This window comes from Strongylocentrotus purpuratus, unplaced genomic scaffold (assembly GCF_000002235.5).
Source record: "Strongylocentrotus purpuratus isolate Spur 01 unplaced genomic scaffold, Spur_5.0 spur5_scaffold_17, whole genome shotgun sequence".
NCBI classification, from domain to species: Eukaryota; Metazoa; Echinodermata; class Echinoidea; order Camarodonta; family Strongylocentrotidae; genus Strongylocentrotus; species Strongylocentrotus purpuratus.
This window is the reverse complement of record NW_022145602.1, coordinates 24023246-24041641: the sequence shown is the minus strand read 5'-3', so window position 1 is coordinate 24041641 and position 18396 is coordinate 24023246. Positions and strand designations below refer to the sequence as shown.

General features: G+C 40.8%; 1 protein-coding gene across 1 annotated transcript; it reads left to right on the top strand.

Annotated features, from left to right (window-relative positions):
- The first annotated feature begins 6958 nt into the window (after positions 1-6958).
- Positions 6959-18029, top strand: LOC115925113. The gene is made up of 2 exons (XM_030988321.1): positions 6959-7445; positions 16366-18029. The coding sequence occupies exons 1-2, from the start codon at positions 6959-6961 to the stop codon at positions 17355-17357; spliced, it is 1479 nt and encodes a 492-aa protein (XP_030844181.1). The 3' UTR covers positions 17358-18029.
- Positions 18030-18396: the final 367 nt, after the last annotated feature.

The following is an 18396-nucleotide window of genomic DNA, read 5'->3' as shown; positions in this document are numbered from 1 at the left end:
TTTAAAAGAATAAATGGTATTTCCATATGTTTGGTACATAAATCACAAAAATGAGCGATTTTAGGGCTGACATGCAAAAAAAAAAGGTCACGTGACTCCGCAATTATACGTCCGATTTTCAACAAAAAAATGTTTCAAAAGATGCGTAAGACTCGAAAGAAAAAAAGTCATGAAAGAAAAACTTTATATCTGCCGCGGTTCCGGAGTAGTCGCGAAATTACTAGAGAGCACTAATCTTTTTTGGGGCCCTCAAAAATTTGAAAAATCGTACCCCCCCCCCTTGAACGCCAGGGGGGGGGGTATCTCCCCAAAACGGTAAAAATTAACGTGTTTTTTTACACGTTTTTTTTACAGGGCGGAGCCCTCAGAAGCTCAGGGGTATTAAACATCAAAATTAACGTCGGATGAGCATAATTTTATACCTTATTTGTGACAGTGGCAGGACACAATTTGGTGTTGGGTCCAGGGGGCGGAGCCCCCAGAAGCTCAGGAGTTTTGTCCATTAAATTGTTATTATTTTATACCTTATTTGTGACACAGGGGGTCACGAATTGGCGTGGGGTCCAGGGGGTGGAGCACCCGGAAGCTCAGGGGTTTGGGGCAATAAATAACAGTCAGATGAGCATATTTTTATATCTATTTGTGACACTGGCAGGACACAAATTGGTGTTGGATCCAAGGGGCGGAGCCCCAAGAAGGTGAGGGGTTTTATACATCAAATTATCGTCAGATGAGCATATTTATATATCTATTTGTGACACTGGCAGAACACAAATTCTTCTGCCTCTTCCTCTTCTTTCTTTCCTTTTATCTTCTCTTTCCCTCTCCTTCTCCAACATAAGATGCAAGACGGATATATATCGACTCACCTTCTTTCCAAGAACCATACGGGCCTGGAATTTACTCCCCCCCCCCCCCCCCCCCCAGCATCTTTGCCTGCGACGCAGTCGAAACCTTCAAAGCCAGATTCTGGGAAGCCATCCAAGGGGGTAATATAATCATAGTCCCTCCCCACAACTGCAATGTGATGGGACTTAATTCTAAAATGTTCTAGAAGCAACAAACACTCTCTCTCGAACGATAACGTTCTTATTGGTCATCTTTATATCCCTCTTGAGGATCAGGACCAGGATCAGAACAGATTCTCTCTCTCTCTCTCTCTCTTATTTATTTTTTGGCGGGGGGGGGGGGGAGGGAGGAGGCAAGAGCCCTTCGCCCCTGTTTCCCTCTTTTCTTATTCTTTTTCCTCTTCTCTCTTTCCTTTTATATTTTCTTTCCCTTTCCCTTCACTCTCTCTCTCTCTCTTATTCATTTTGTTGGCGGGGGGGGGGGGCAAGAGCCCTTCGCCCTTCCCCCGTTTCCCTCTTTCCTTCTTATTCCTCTTCTTTCTTTCCTTTTATATTTTCTTTCCCTCTCCCTTCTCTCTCTCTCTTATTTATTTTTGGCGGGGGGGGGGGGAGGGCAAGAGCCCTTCGCCCCCGTTTCCCTCTTTTCTTCTTATTCTTCTTCCTCTTCTTTCTTTCCTTTTTATCTTCTCTTTCCCTTTCCCTTCTCTCTCTCTCTCTCTCTCTCTTATTTACTTTTGGCGGGGGAGGCAAGAGCCCTTCGCCCCCGTTTACCTCTTTTCTTCTTCTTCTTCCTCTTCTTTCTTTCCTTTTATCTTCTCTTTCCCTTTCCCTTCTCTCTCTCTCTCTCTTATATATTTTGTTGGCAAGAGCCCTTCGCCCCCTTTCCCTCTTTTCTTATTCTTTTTCCTCTTCTTTCTTTCCTTTTAGATTTTCTTTCCCTCTCCCTTCTCTCTCTCTCTCTCTCTCTTATTAATTTTTTTGGCGGGAAGGGGGGGGGGGTAAGAACCTTTCGCCCTTCCCCCGTATCCATCTTTCCTTCTTCTTCTTCTTTCTTTCCCTTTATATTTTCTTTTCCTTTCCCTTCTCTCTCTCTCTCTCTCCTTTTTATTTGTTGGCGGGGGGGGGGAGGAGGCGAGAGCCCTTCGCCCCCGTTTCCCTCTTTTCTTCTTATTCTTCTTTCTTTCCTTTTATATTCTCTTTCCCTTTCCCTTCTCTCTCTCTCTCTCTCTTATTTATTTTTTTGGCGGGAGGGGGGGGGTGGGGAGGTAAGAAGCTTTCGCCCTTCCCTCTATCCATCTTTTCTTCTTCTTCTTCTTTCTTTCCTTTTATATTTTCTTTCCCTTTCCCTTCTCTCTCTATCTCTTATTTATTTGTTGGCAGGGGGGAGGCAAGAGCCCTTCGCCCCCTTTCCCTCTTTCCTTATTCTTTTTCCTCTTCTTTCTTTCCTTTTAGATTTTCTTTCCCTCTCCCTTCTCTCTCTCTCTCTCTGTTATTTTTTTTTTTTTGGCGGGAGGGGTTGGGGGGGAGGTAAGAACCTTTCGCCCATCCTCCGTATCCATCTTTCCTTCTTCTTCTTCTTTCTTTCCTTTTATATTTTCTTTCCCATTCCCTTCTCTCTCTCTCTCTCTCTCTCTCTCTCCTATTTATTTGTTGGCGGGGGGGGGAGGGAGGAGGCAAGAGCCCTTCGCCCCCCTTTCCCTCTTTTCTTATTCTTTTTCCTCTTCTTTCTTTCCTTTTATATTTTCTTTCCCATTCCCTTCTCTCTCTCTCTCTCTCTCTCTCTCTCTCCTATTTATTTGTTGGCGGGGGGGGGGGAGGAGGCAAGGCTTCGCCCCCGTTTCCCTCTTTTCTTTTTATTCTTCTTCCTCTTCTTTCTTTCGTTGTATTATATTCTCTTTCCATTTCCCTTTCCCTTCTCTCTCTCTCTCTCTCTCCCTTTCGCCCTTCCCCCGTTTCCCTCTTTCCTTCTTCTTCTTCTTTCTTTCCTTTTATATTTTCTTTCCCTTTCTCTTTCCCTTCTCTCTCTCTCTCTCTACTATTTATTTGTAAGCGGGGGGGGGGGAGCCAAAAGCCCTAATTTGCCCCCGTTTCCCTCTTTTCTTCTTCTTCCTCTTCTTTCTTTCCTTTTATCTTCTCTTTCCCTTTCCCTTTCCCTTCTCTCTCTCTCTGATTTATTTTTGGCGGGGGGGGGGGAAGAGTCCTCCGCCCCCCGTTTCCCTCTTCTCTTCTTATTCTTCTTTCTTTCCTTTTATCTTCCCTTTCCCTTTCCTTTTTTCCTTCTCTCTGTCTCCCCCATCAACATAGTAGTAACGAAAGAGACCACTCTGTAATCAAGACCATTCCATTTTATTTAATACATTTTCGATATACTTAAATTGGCAACTATTACCGTCTGTCCGAGATCCTCATTTTAAACGACTGATGCGAAAGACTAGTCGACGCACCCTTTCGAGAAAAGCCCCCCCGCTTTCATCGAAAGGGTGTGTTAAAACGGTACTCCGCTCTCAACGCACCCTTTCGAGAAAAGGCCCCCCTCTTTTATCGAATGGGTGCGTTGAGCACACCACACCGCGCCGCACCGCACCGCACCCTTTCGATGAAAGCCGCTATCAACTACGGGACCTAGCCCTTAAGTCATAAATGACAGTGATGAGGATTAATGCCCCACAAAAGGGCACTAATATAGCACATCGACACGGTTTTGATCCCGGGCCTCACAGTTACGAGGCCATTGCTTTGTCACTGAATCATGACTGTACGCAGCGGGGGCTAGGGTAGGGGGCAGTTTCCATGAATAAAAACAAAACAAACAAAATGCAATAAATTTTCAATAATTTATTGCATTTTCTCCCGGTCCCAAACATTAAAAAATGATCTGGACGGCCATGCATTATGGCTCAAGGCATGGATGGGCACACAGAGCATTTTTTTCTGCGCTAAACAAAAATAATATTTTGTGAGATAATGAAAAAGTGAGGGTCAAATTTGAAAGAGCATACAATTTAAATGACAAAATCATCTTTGTTTCATCAAAATCGGTTCAGAGACGGCTGATATATCCATAAATTTAACCATTTCTAATTTTTGTGGGGCCCTACACATATTTGAAGCAGCCTTTTGCACCTTATTCCAGCCAATGCCAATGCTGACCTTTTTGTTGGCTTTTTCGTGCTGGTTACACTACGCACAAACAGCCGACCCGTCTATTGTTGTTATTAATTAATTATTTAATTAACAGTTAGTTTTTTGTAAAGTAGAGCTGAATTGGTACGATCGAATGTAATCTAACTTTTACGCATTGTGGGGTCTAACATTTATACCTTCATAGCCATTTTAGGTCCAAAAGGGGTACTAGAAATGACATCAGGTCGACGCCTACGGAATTTATCTAACATAAGGTGCTTTCACCGGGAAGCTGTAATGAATGGAGACTCCGCCTCAAAAGAATTTCCCGAGGAAAAGATATTTAAGCTTAAATTGGCTTAACAACAAAAAATGTTACCCTCTCCAGCCATCAAATCCATCTACAGCTGTCCTTATCAATGCACAGTTCCCATCTAGTATTCCAAATATTACGAAATGTTACGCAATGCCGTCTGCTTCCCGAAGTTCTCTATTCACTATGTCGTAAAAATATGCAGGCATCGAGCTTTGAAGACATGCGTGGCACTTAAAAATTAGATCATGTTCAGTGAAGATGTATTTAGCTTTAACATATAAAATACAGAATTCCCAACATATGACCAATGAAACTTTATTTTGGTTATCAAATGTTTTTTTCGTGCTCGGATAGCTCTACTGAAGACGAAACCATTTCAACCAGTAAAATCGACCAAGGAAATCGTGAGTTAGAGCGAATGTAAGGTTTTCATCATCATGATTTTCTCGTCTAACTATCCTTTTAGGGCTTGTTAGTGGCGCCTCAGGTTGCACTGTATGAGAGCTCTCCATGTTTTCATTGATTTCTCCATTATTTTTGATCCTGTCGCCATTTCTTCTATACCAGTCTGTTTACTTAGTAGTAGAGGACCTACAAGATCAGTTTGAAGTTCTTATATCTTCCGATTCAGTTGATATGACTGAACATAATTTTGGATAACTGAATCAATTTTTGCCTAGTACTGTATACATGGCAGTGGTACAGCACATTGACTTCACAGTGAGCTATTGTGTTTCATCCAGTTGATCGAGCACACATGGACATGAATGGACACATGATGACCAGTATAGTGAGGTTTACTATTGTTATTTTGCTCTGGTTCTCCATCACAACAATGCCTGATCTATCCTACTCTAGAGAGGAGCTTTTGTCAATTGGAGCTTCTTGTAAGCATAATCCAGTAACATTAGATGTATACCACACACTGCAACAATATGGTATATGTAGTGTACAGCAGAGTAGACGTGGACATCGATCCTTTCACAAGGACCAGCATCCTATTCCAGTCCTTACACGACCAAGGACACATCTGAAATTACTCCAGAGGGATCATGAGAAGAAACAAGATAAGAGAGATCTTGTAACTATTAACAGCCATTCATTAACAAACAGATATTTAACTGAGTCACGTAATCAGCAACCACAGCAAAATCTCCCATCCATCATGTTGTTTAATGCAAGGTCACTTTCTAACAAAGTCGATGACCTTCTAGCAACGGTTGATACACTGTGTAAGGATGTTCATCTGATTGCAGTGACGGAGACATGATTTTCAGAAGAAAAACCTGCTTCTGCATGTACTCTTCAAGGATATGAACAGTTCCATCATGATCGAGAAAGCCGCACTGGTGGAGGCGTGGCACTTTATGTACGAGAGGACATGAATGCTACTCGAGTCTTTGATGACATTATCCCTCGACACCTTGAAGTTTTGTGGGTCAGGTTGAGATCATCTGTGAACCTACAACTGGACAATGATATTTTTGCTTGCGTTGTCTACTACCCGCCAAGAGCTCCTTACCAAGAGGAACTCTGTACCCACATCATCAACATGGTTGATACGATTCGCATGACGTATGGCAGTGCCTCGTTCCTAATAATGGGAGACTTCAATGACCTGAAGTCTCAACCTATTGAACTACACACGTTACTTCGCCAGATTGTCACTCAACCAACCAGAGGAACTGCAGTCCTGGATAAGATCTTTACCGACATGGGAGGTGACTATCACGACTCTGTGATTACTGCACCAATAGGGAAAAGCGACCACATGGTTATTTCTCTAAAACCAAAGAGTGGTCAGATCCCTCGACAGAGATCACAGTACTTCAGTCGACCTTTTCGAGACTCCTCTTTGCGATCTTTTGGGCAGTGGATAACGCAGGCGGACTGGTCTGAGCTAGACGAGTTGACTGGTACCGACATGAAAGCTGCCCGGTTCCAACAAATTCTTACCGCTCAGTATAGATCACACTTTGAACAAATCTCCATCGTCCGTAGGCCAAAGGATAAAGAATGGATGAACAATTATATCAGACGACTGATTAGAACTCGTGATGCACACTTTCGCCGAGGGGATGTTCGTGCCTACCATCAAGCTCGTAATCTTGTGCAACGAGAGATTTTCCGCTCCAAGAAGAATTTCTATGCCCGGAAGATTCAACAGTTGAAACAGAGCGAACCTGGTAAATGGCACCAGCAGATAAGGAATCTAACTGGAATGCGCAAAGCACCACCTCTGCTGAAGGAAACAGGTAAACTTCCAGCAGAGATCGCTCATGAATTGAACTGTCACTTTGCTAGGATCTGTAATGAACTTCCTTCTCTCAACTTGGCTACCCTATCGGCTTATCTTCCTGGGCCTCGTCCCCCAACCATAGATAGGGAGGAAGTCTACAAACGGCTCAGAAGGTTGAATGCATCAAAGGCTGGACACCCAACTGATGTCCCCATCTGACTCTTAAAGGAGTTTGCGTATGAACTGTCATTGCCCTTGACCATCATCTTCAATAATTGTCTTAACAATGGACACTTTCCAAGCTCTTGGAAAACTGCATCAGTGTGTCCTGTTCCGAAAACATCACCAGTCACTGAATACAATCAGCTTAGACCAATTTCAATCACACCGATCATAGCACGTGTTTTTGAAGGCTTCCTGGCAGAATGGGTGATGGCTGATATCAAACACCAAATCGATCCAAAGCAATTTGGTAATATGAAAGGCAGCTCTGTGTCGCATTACCTAGTCAGCCTGCTTGATGATCTACAGCGGGGCCTGGATAAGCCAAGTCATCATGCAACGATTTGTACAATCGACTTCATGAAGGCCTTTGACCTCATCGACCATACGAAGGCTCTACAGAAGCTGATTCAACTGGATGTCAACCCGGCCATCATCACAGTGATAGCTAGTTTTCTCACGCAACGTACGCAGACAACTCGATATTGCGGTACATCATCATCTGAGCAAGAGCTATCATGTGGGGTTCCACAGGGAACCAAACTCGGTCCGGTAATCTTCCTAATTATGATCAACGATGCCGCCGAGACTACCTCGAAGAGATGGAAGTATGTGGATGACGTAACTATTGCTGAAGTTATCCATAAAGCAGAGCCAAGTCATCTACAGTCTCATGTGGATGCGCTATCTGCATGGAGTGAGTTGAATTCAATGAAACCAAAACCTGAAAAATGTAAGGTGATGCATGTAAGTTTCCTGCGTAATGGTCCACCTTCACCGGTGATTACTATTGGAAATCAAGTTTTGGAGTCTGTAACGTCGCTTCCCCTGCTTGGTGTTATCATTCAGACAAACCTAAAGTGGGATCTACAAGTGGAACAGGTCATCAAACGTGCATCCAGACGTTTATATATCCTGTGCAAATTGAAGAGGAATGGAGTTCCAACCAGTGATCTTGTGCTTATATACACAATGTATATCCGACCATTGATGGAATATTGTGCACCAGTGTGGAGCAGTAGCCTGACAACACAGCAGTCAGATAGCATAGAGCGGATACAACGTAGATCACTCAGGATGATATCTTACCCTGATCAACAGCACTATGAGGAACTCCTGAGCAGCTTCGGCATTCCCTCCCTTGCCAGGCGAAGAAGTGACTTACTTATCAACTTTGCCAAATCAATCCTTGTCTCCTCGCGACACCGTGATTTGCTTCCGGCAGTACGACAGCATCTCTCGCGAGGTGGACTTAGGAATTCTAACCACCTACACATTCCTTATGCAAGAACTGAACGATATAGAAAATCAAGTGTCCCCACACTTGTCAAACTGGTCAATGCTCAGTTGTAGATCATCTATAGTGATATATCATATTTGTTTTTCTTCTCTTTTTTAATAATATTGGAGTTATTGTTTTGTTACTTTGTTTAATTCAACTCAAGATCGATCCAAAATTCAAAATTCCGTGCACATTTTATTGAGTGCTCTTCATTTTTCTTATGAAGTTGTTCTTAAACCACCGTGTATAATTCTGCTGCAATAACATGATTGTAACTCAACTCCAATTTAAAATTTAATGTGGAAACTCAACAATTATGAGAATTTGTGTATGCTCATGGGCACTATACATCACTTTATATGAAATGCTTTAATGATATATTCTTAATGTAATAATTATATTCAACATAATTTGACCCTACCTGTCACACAACAGACACACCTGCATGTATAATTTTTCAGTCTATGGATCTCATGTTAACAATTGCAATATAATAATTTCCTCTCTCTCTCTTTCTCTCTCCCTCTATATATTATGTATATATTTTTTTTAAATAGCTGTTAAATTTAAAGATTATTTGTACTTGCAATAACTGGTTCAACATTTATTATCATCCATCTATTATCATGTATTTATATATGTATATAAATTTAGGTATGAGCAATAATTTTAACTTTATCTTTTATCATTTTTATTGTACATTTATATGATCATTCCTGTTTTTATGCACATTTTATGTAAACATTGCATTATTGGTCCCTGGACTACTGCATTGTACATTGTAAATGTTGATATTAATAAACCGAAATTGAATTGAATTGAATTGAATTGATATTTTCCGAAAATTTCCGAAATTTGTATATAGCTAGGAAGGTAGTCCAAAGGTTTATCTCCCTAAAGAACTAAATGAAATTGTGTTATATGTTTGCGCAAAACTGTGTCGGCGCCGATTATTGAAATCAGCACCAATGTGAGTTTGTTTTTTAGAAAGGAATGTCACGTGAGCAAAATACCAGAATCATCCCGAAGTTTCAAAAACGAGCATAAACAATGCCAAAATCGGTCAAAAGGAGGGGTTTCAATGTCCACACTCCAGGGATAGATTTTTCGATTTCGAATTATCGTCGTTTGAGTAAAAACGACAATTTTTGGTTGCAGTGTTAATCCAGCTTCCGATGATGAAATTTAACTCCCGCACGAATTTCAGTGTACTCGGCCTAAGGATCGGCGCCGTCAAGTAAGATGGCGCGGGCTGTACAGGCGATGGCGCCAACCAACGTTATATTGGAGATGGTTCTATTTTAAGTGACACGCACAGTACCTTTTCCACGTTGGCGGTTTCAAATTAGGAGGCGCTGACAATAATGCTCCAGACAATAGTAAGCCATGGGTAGTTCTAGTAGTGTAAGATGGGAATGCAAACAAATAATCGTTTGTGATGTGTAAACGCGAGCCTATTGGCGTCCATATATCATTGGGTCACAACCAAGTAGCCGCCATAGAAATACAGGGTGCACACACGCTCAGGCACCTCAAAACGGACCTGGAAGTTTCACTTGTCATCTTTATCAACGTGAGTATGATAATTACCCCCACCTCCCCCAATATAATAATCCTTAATAATAAAATATGCAGCCTCTGTAGTGCACAACTCAGTTAGGACATCTCGTCACCTTTGTCATACTGTACGTGCTGCTATATTCAAAACTATCCCAGAAGTTGAGCTCCCCGAGTCTAAGCTGACGACAGATGTTCGAGACATACTGATACCGAGACAACCAACTATCATAATAATAAAGATAAAATTTACTCCAACTGCAACTTGCCAGCTTGACCTCTACCCAGCCTGAATACTGATCAGGTCCATCTAAAAAATATATTTATTGATTTATTGATTTATTTATTTACTGATTTATTTATTTATTTATTGATTTATTTTATTTCCAGGCAAGATGATAACATACAAAACATCACAAGTTTGACAACTGATATAACATAAACTTAATGATATTTAGCACCAGCCAATGCATGAGGATCACCTAGAAGAATTTAAAAATTCTGTCTAGAGGCTCTCCACATTGGCTGGTGCATATATAAAACAAAATATAAAGATAAGGTCAACATAATTTATAAATGAATGTGTAACTAAAACTAACGGTAATATACATGTAGATCAAATACTGTTAGGATTATTTTTCTAACGGATCGAAAAAAAGAGCTGTTCAAACTATGCATGTATGATAAATGCATGCTAAACGCAGAAAACTGTGTGTTTATACAGTCATATGGATACGGTAATATTGGAAGTTAGCAAAACTGTATAACATTATTATTAATTTAATTTGGATACGGTAATATTGGAAGTTAGCAAAAGTGTATAACATTATTATTAATTTAATTTGATTTGAAGTTATCCAAATTATGGAAAATTATTATTGATATGATTGGAAGTTATCAAAATTGTGGAACATTATTATTGATATGATTGGAATTGATCAAAATTGGGGAAAATTATTATCGATTCCTAGACAAATTTAAAAGACACAGTAATCAAAGTAAGAAGGATGTGATAGAACATATTGATAGAGAAAGTACATTAAATACGAACTTAATAATAACAACATACGCGTTAAGAAATCAATAATACATATCAAAGTGTGAGTTATTCTATGATAGAGAAAAAAGTGTGAAAGCAAGCTAGTATGCTTCTTCAAGGGGAGGCAATTCAAAGAGGAAATTTTGGAGCACATTCAGAAAAGGAAAGAAATTGGTACCAAGACACAAGTCTCTGTCTTCCTATGCTTCCAAAATCTGGGAAAAACATGAAAACTAGAAAATCTCAAGCTATTGCATCTTGCTAATTCATGATTGAAAACAAGTGTATGGATTCTTCTATGACTCGGGACTGGTAGCATATATTCGGGCATGTGATTAATTCTGTGTAAGCTCTTAATTACAAATGACATTGATACATGTAGGTACACAAGTCTGTTATACAGAGGTAGCATGTTAAGGCGAGACAGGCGTTCCGTTTATGATATGGAATTAGCAACTTCGTTAGGGAAACAGAATCGGGTAAAACGCCTTTGAACACCTTCGATAGCTCGGATATGGTTCTTTTGATGAGGGAGCCATGTAGGTATGCCGTACTCAATCACAGGTAGACATAATGAACAAAAGATTTTTGTGAGAATAGGTGAGTTTCTAGATTTGACGGTACGTAGGAAAAAACCCAAAGAGGATAGAACATCTGTTAACAACACATTAAATATGGTTTTTCCAACTCAGATCTCGCGAAAAAGTAAGTCCAAAATATTTATACGATTGAACTACATCTAAAGGATTTCCGTCAGTGGAGTAAACAGTAATAATTAATTTACGGGATCTAGTTATGTGCATTACTTTGCACTTAGATGAGTTCAGGACCATGCCATTGTCAATACACCGCAGAAGTATATTATTCATGTCAGTTTGCAACAAATGAGAGTCGTTGTCGGTATAAACTTCAAGATAAAAAACTGTGTCATCAACATATTGTGGGAGGGGGGATGAAACAATTTCAGGTAAGTCGGCTGTAAAAAATTAAACAAGATCGGTCCAATAACGGAACCCTGTGGCACACCGGAAGGAACTTGTTTCCAATCCGATTTTATCCCTTCAAACAAGACACACTGTTGTCGATCTGAGAGGAAAGAACGTATCCAACACGTATCTAGGTGTAAACTTTGTTTGACTGACACTGTATATATACTTAGTTTGACGCACCTAAATGCAGATCTATCAGTGAGTTTTCCGATTTCTATTTTTCCCCGTCGGTATAAAAAATGGTACATAAATGTGTATGTTACTTGTTTCACATTGCTTTCATCTGTCGTAAACGTACTTGGTTTGACGGACCTGAATGCATCGTTATTGTCTATAACCAATATTTCGTCCCCGACGATTCAACCTAACTATAATAATTTTGTCATTTGCTTAACATAATTGCATTCACGTGTTTAGAATCGAGACTTTGAGGTGTTGCTTGTGCAATGGGGCACCCCATATGGAAACGTTTGCTTAGATTTGTCTCTTAAAAGAAGTTGACCACAAACTGGCTTCATCGGGCAGGTAGTTTCATCATGTGAATGGGAAAATTAACTATGACACGTTGAGGGGAGAGGCACTTTACATGTACAATAGGGACACACATTGTTTTTGTTATGCAGAACATAGTATTTATGTTATTTACTTATTGAAATTGGTCTACACAGACTAATAGCACGTGAATGAAATACTTCTACACCGCAAACACCTGGGAAGGAAGCATCCATAAATTTGAATACATTGAGCCAATAAATGACTCTGCTTATGGACGTTTAAGCTATGGTCACAACTCAGAGCAGCGACCGACCGATGTGTAGCCTGCTCGGTCACTGCTGGAATTTAGGCATCGCTCAACCATTTTTGGAAAAGTCGAGGAGGCTGTAGAGCCCTAGCGATACCTGGGCGATGCCATGTCGATTTCCCCTCGGTCGGTGGCCGATTTTAGGTCAAAAATGAGCAAAATTGGGAGGCTTCTCCGCTCGGCGTCCCGGCAGTGACCGACTGATGACCCGCCGATTCCTGGGCGGTCTCCCACCGGCCAACGGCTGATTTTAAAGAAATTGCCCGGCGGCCCCCCGATGATCGGGCGGTGATCGGTCGGTGATCGGCGGGGTATCTGCTGGTGTCTCGTAGGCCAAAATATGCTCGGTGCCCGGGCGGTCGGCGCCCGGGCACCGACCTATTCGAGCGTTCGCCGTCGAGCGATTTAGGTCAAAAATCGAAGCCGTTAGGTCAAAGGCTGCCGACCGATTTTGAACTCGCCGCCCAGTGACCGACTGATTTCGCAGCGGCGACCGCTTAGCAGCCTTTGACCTAGCGGCTTCGATTTTTGACCTAAATAGCTCGACGGTGAACGCTCGATTAGGTCGGTGCACGGGCGGCGACCGCCAGGGCACCGAGCGTATTTTGGGCGGCGAGTGAAAATGACCAGGCACCGCCCGAATTTTAACTCCGCGCTAAAACTTCAGCGGCGACCGAGCGATGCCTTAAAAACAAGCGGTTTCCGGGCGAAATTGGCTAAAAACTCGCCGCCCGGCCGCCGAGCAGGCTACTTTTTTGGGTTGTGACCATAGCTTTAGTAGAGCAGAAAGCAGTGGATTCTTTAAAAACAACACGAACTCAGTTCTACAGAATTTAGTACGCAAATGAAATTTTGTGCGGTTAGAAAATGCATCTTTCTACCCTGCGATTTTAATTATACGAGCCAGTAAATTAAAACAGTAAAATGGCTCTTATTTAAAAATTAATCATTAAATAGAACCAAAGACTTCAGCGGTATCAGGAACAATAGGATATATTTTATCAATAAATAGACATTGTGAAAGTGTAGCATTTTCCGATACAAGAAGCCGATTAAGCGATGATGACGTCGTTAGAAACTGTTTTTTGCGCTTTCATCTGGGACTTCAGACGCTGAAGGTTATTTGTCAAGCTTTTATGTTTCCTTTATTGCGACAAAATATACAGTCGATCAAAACATGTTTAAAGGCCACTCTAACCAAAACGGGCTAAAAAATAAAACAAGTCATGTAGAATAATTTTCGACGGAGATTTCGAACATGACAATGATTTTTCTTAGAAATCATCAATAATTCTGGAATCGATAATTAAAATTTACGACTCAGAACGCTCAGAAAAAAGCTCAGTTTCGGAGGTGTATTGCGCAATAGCATATGACATCACTGCGGGACATAACATAGCACTTCAATGGAAATACCGTACTATAAGTTCTATAACATACACAAAATCAACTAAATCTTCAACAATTGTTCAAATAATGGTCATGATTTAAAAGTCGTTATCTTTCTTACCTGTGTAGTGTCAATTTTTCTTATATATTTTGGAGTATTTTTCCTAAAATCAAAGACAAAATGCATGCACTTTCTTTCTATACAGGTTTCACGGCAAACCGCTGCACAATACAAGCGCATATATAACGACGATGGGGTGCGGGCGCACGCGCGTGCGTGAAGTAAGCGACAGTAATCTCAGATCCTCATTAAATTCATGCAAGTAATTCACATTATGAACTGATGATGATCATTACGGTCGATAACTTCGCGCACCCCATCGTCGGTACGGTATGCACTAGTATTGTGCAGCACTTGCCGTGAAACTTGTGAGAAAGTGCATGCATACACATTACTAATGTCTTTGTTTTAGGGAAAACACTCCCAAATAGATAAGATAATTGACACGAAACAAGTAAGAAAGATAATGACTTTAAATCATGACCACTTTTTGCTGAGGATTTAGTTAATTTGGGGTATGTTATAGTAGGGTATCTCCACGACGGAGTCACGGGTCGAGATACGACGAAAATATGGTCTCACAGTTCTGAACAAGCGCTGACAATTGACCATAGTAACATCGATCGAACCCTATCACTATCAGTTCGAGCCAGAGCCAGAGCCAGAGCTCGACGAGGCGCCTGAGGCTGAGGCAGAAGCAGACCGGTAGATCTAGACGTTATGTAAATTGTCAACTGACTGAGACTGATAAAATATAGGTCAGATCTAACATTAGTCTAGACTAAACCACTCGTACTCCACTAGCACTCTAGCAAAGCATAGAGAGTCAATACATTCATGCGCACGTACCGTACGTACGGTGAAATTGAAAGTGCCAACGAGCGGTCTTAACAAAAACTCAGTTAGTATTATGCTTCCTAATCCTTTCTTGGTGGCTTGATAGTATCGGTAGATTCCAGCCATAGAATTGAAGAAGAAAAAAAATAAGCCGCAAGCGTATAAGAGCACGAATGCCAAAACAAATATTGATAAAAGTAAAGACCGTAGACTCTTTGCCCACTCGTTTGATAATTTGTGTTCTAAAGAAAACTGACACCAGACTGACAAGAACGCCCACGCAAAATAATGAAAGGACCGTGGTATGAGTTCATTAAAATGTCTTTAAAAAGGCAAACTATGATATTAATTTATTCCAAAAAATAATATGCACTTGATAACCCCAGAACGTTTCTGGCCATTTCGTCATTCCTAATTATGAATTACATTGAGATTGTATAGTTGTAGGATAAATAAATACAAGGACATTCCCGCAGTGACGTCAAATGCGTCATCAAGCCACGTGACAGTATTACCTTTTTCGAGGGGCGTAGCCCAGCAAGCGTGAGATTTGTGAAAAATGGATGGTTATTATCATTTTTTGGTCAATATACAGATTTTCTGAAAAATCAGAGGCCGGAATATTAATAAGTAGAGATGTATTCATGTTTTAAAGGCTATGTTAGTTGGGTTAGAGTGGTCCTTTAATACCAGAAGAAAGCTAACGATAAGTATATTCTTTAGCCGCTCACCCAAAAACTGTCTGACCACAATGTAACGAGTGAGAGCTAGCGAGAGCGGCTGAAGTGTGATTGAAACTAGCTAGATATAATAATTTACCAAATATATCAATTGATTGGTAATAAGAGCTTCTATTTCATTTTTGTTAATGGAGGCGTTTCCAAAACGGGTCTTTACCATTTAAGATATTGCAAAGTTTTGGGAAATTTTGAAATTTGGATCGATAATTATTCTTTAAAATGTTGATATATATGAATGCTCCTATGAATGTATTATAAGCACTAAAAAAATAGCCCCTAAAACACTTCTGCTTTCGAAAAATTGAATAATAAAAATGTACCGGTGCTCCCGGTATATTTTTAATATTTTTATATAATTGCGCTTAAGACCATTCCATGGTAGCTGAGACGATGAAAATGTCGATTGTATTAATAAAAAAAAAATTGTTTAAAGCTAAAGTAATATCAGCCTTGAGAGGGAGCTATACAACACAAAGAGTTTATTATTTACAATTTCATCACTTTAGACTCGATTTCAACCGCGAAAACAATCACTAAATATTGTAGGATCGCACATGCATCCAAAATGATTATTTGAACCGAATTCATGTGGAATTTATGTTCGTTATCGAACGCATACCTTCGCGAACAGCTGCATTATGTAATCTTTTGTTATATGCATTCTCGTTATTCGAGATTCGAGCTTACACGCTCATTCTCGGTTATGCAGTCAGAGCTCTGTTACCCTCCCATCCCAAAATAACTTCCCTTTTAAAACTATTACATATATCATATTAAAGAAGCAAATGCATAGCATTTATTTACACCGATCATTATTTGTGTCATGATCATGATCGTCAAAAGTTGTCGCCCTTTTATGCGACCACGCTATTTTTGTCGGTTTTGCTGTTTTGTTTCTTTTTTATATCTTCCATTTGGCAGAAGAATGGAGCAAGCTGTCCTCGCCACTCCAGGATCCATCATTACAAGCCTTGGCAGTCTATGATCTTCCTTCACTCCTGATGACTGCCAAGGCATCTTCAACCACCAAGCAATACCTTCATTCTTGGAAAAGATGGGAGGATTGGGCCACGTCTAAAAAAGGTGTGTCGGTTTTCCCGGTGCAATCCTTCCATTTATTTCTGTACATATCACATTTGGCTACAACCGGCATGAAGTCGCTTGCCGACTCTGCGACAGCAGCTATAAAGTGGGTCCACAACTTAGCAGGTCTGCATTCTCCTACCGATAACCCAATGGTCAAGCTCGCCCTGCAAGGTTTCAAACGCGCCACATCTTCACCGACACTAAGAAAGCATCCGATCACCCCGGATATTCTGATGAAGATCTACGAGAAATACGGGCATGACCATGCTTCTCTAGCAGATCTACGGGTTTTGTTTGCGTGCTTCATTTCTTATGCTGGTTTCTTGAGATTTGATGATCTGAAAAATATTTCCAATAACGACCTCACATTCACATCTGATCGTCTCGTCATTCATCTCGCGAGCTCAAAAAAAGACCAATTTAGACAGGGGTCTGATGTCGTTATCGCTAGATCATTCAAGCAATCATGTCCAGTTCGTGTAGCTGAGAGATATCTTGCAGCCCTCCGAGATCCTCCGGGCTCGCTTCTACCTGTCCTTCGTAGACTATGCTCATCTACCAAAGGTTTAACTCCTACCGTTCACCCTCTCAGTTATACCCGTACCCGTGAAATAGTGCTAGACGCCATCAAGCCGTTTGTAACTGACATCTCAGCTTACGGTCTCCACAGCATGAGGTCAGGAGGGGCAACTGCAGCCTTAAACGCCAATGTCTCACTTTTTCTGATTTCGAGGCACGGACGATGGAAGTCGACGAAGGCCAGGAACGCTTATTTACAACCCGACGCCAAGTCTGACCTCATACCTTCACAGAGCCTCGGAATTTGAATCACTATCGTTCGTATTTGACTATCTAGCACGTATATTCGTAGTATACTGCCAACAATTTCGCTATTTTACACGTATGTTTACATGACACCTACAAAACTCTTATCCAAAATAATTGTAGGTGCACGGTTTTTTCATAAACAAGGAACAGGGAGTGCGCCCTCGTTCAGTTCCCTTGGTCGCAACCACGTTTCCTCCAAAAAATAACAAATACATTGGGGGTTGTTCGTGGCCTCCGTAAACTAGTGTCCAACACTAGCTAGGCACTGGACGCCTTGTTTTCCATTTTCGCTAGGTTTATCCTTAAAACTAAATAAATAAATAAATAAATATAGATAAATCGCACGATTAGCTTCCACCTAACAAAATTGATGTATATATTTCGTGCGCATGTAATGCTTTCCGTAGGCGCCTAAATACAGCCTACCTGGTTCTACATATTTAAACGTGTCTCATGTTTACTGTCTATATTACACGTCGTGTTATTATCCATCAAATTGAAAGAAGAATTTGTAAAAAGAAGAAGTGTAAACAAAAATAAAGAAAAGTCAAGAGCCAGTACTGCTCCGTAACAATCTGTTCACCAATATCCTGTTTCAAACTTGTCATTTATTTTGTATTAAGGTAGATATAGAATATAAATTAACTTTCTGACGGAACGTAAGTGGAGGAAGAAAGACCCCATACCAAAACTGTGTACTACCAGGGAGGTGAAAGAAGGGAGTGGTAACTCTTGTAATTTATTCAAACGCATTCGTGAGTTCTAAAGTGTAACAATGGGATGTGTAACATTCCACCTGGCTTTGAAGTTCCATGCTCCGAACCGCGTTTCCACTGCGGGGAATTTCGGAGGCCATGCACCAGTTTCACATTTATTACAACATATCAGATTGCCGGCAAATCAAATATGTGTAAATTATAAACTTTATATGGGGAATGTTGTGGGAATAGTGCATCAAACAATTTTTCCAATTTAGTACTCCGCCCTTCCTATAATTTTTGTGCCAGAGATGGTAAAAGAAAAACTAGATCCGGACAA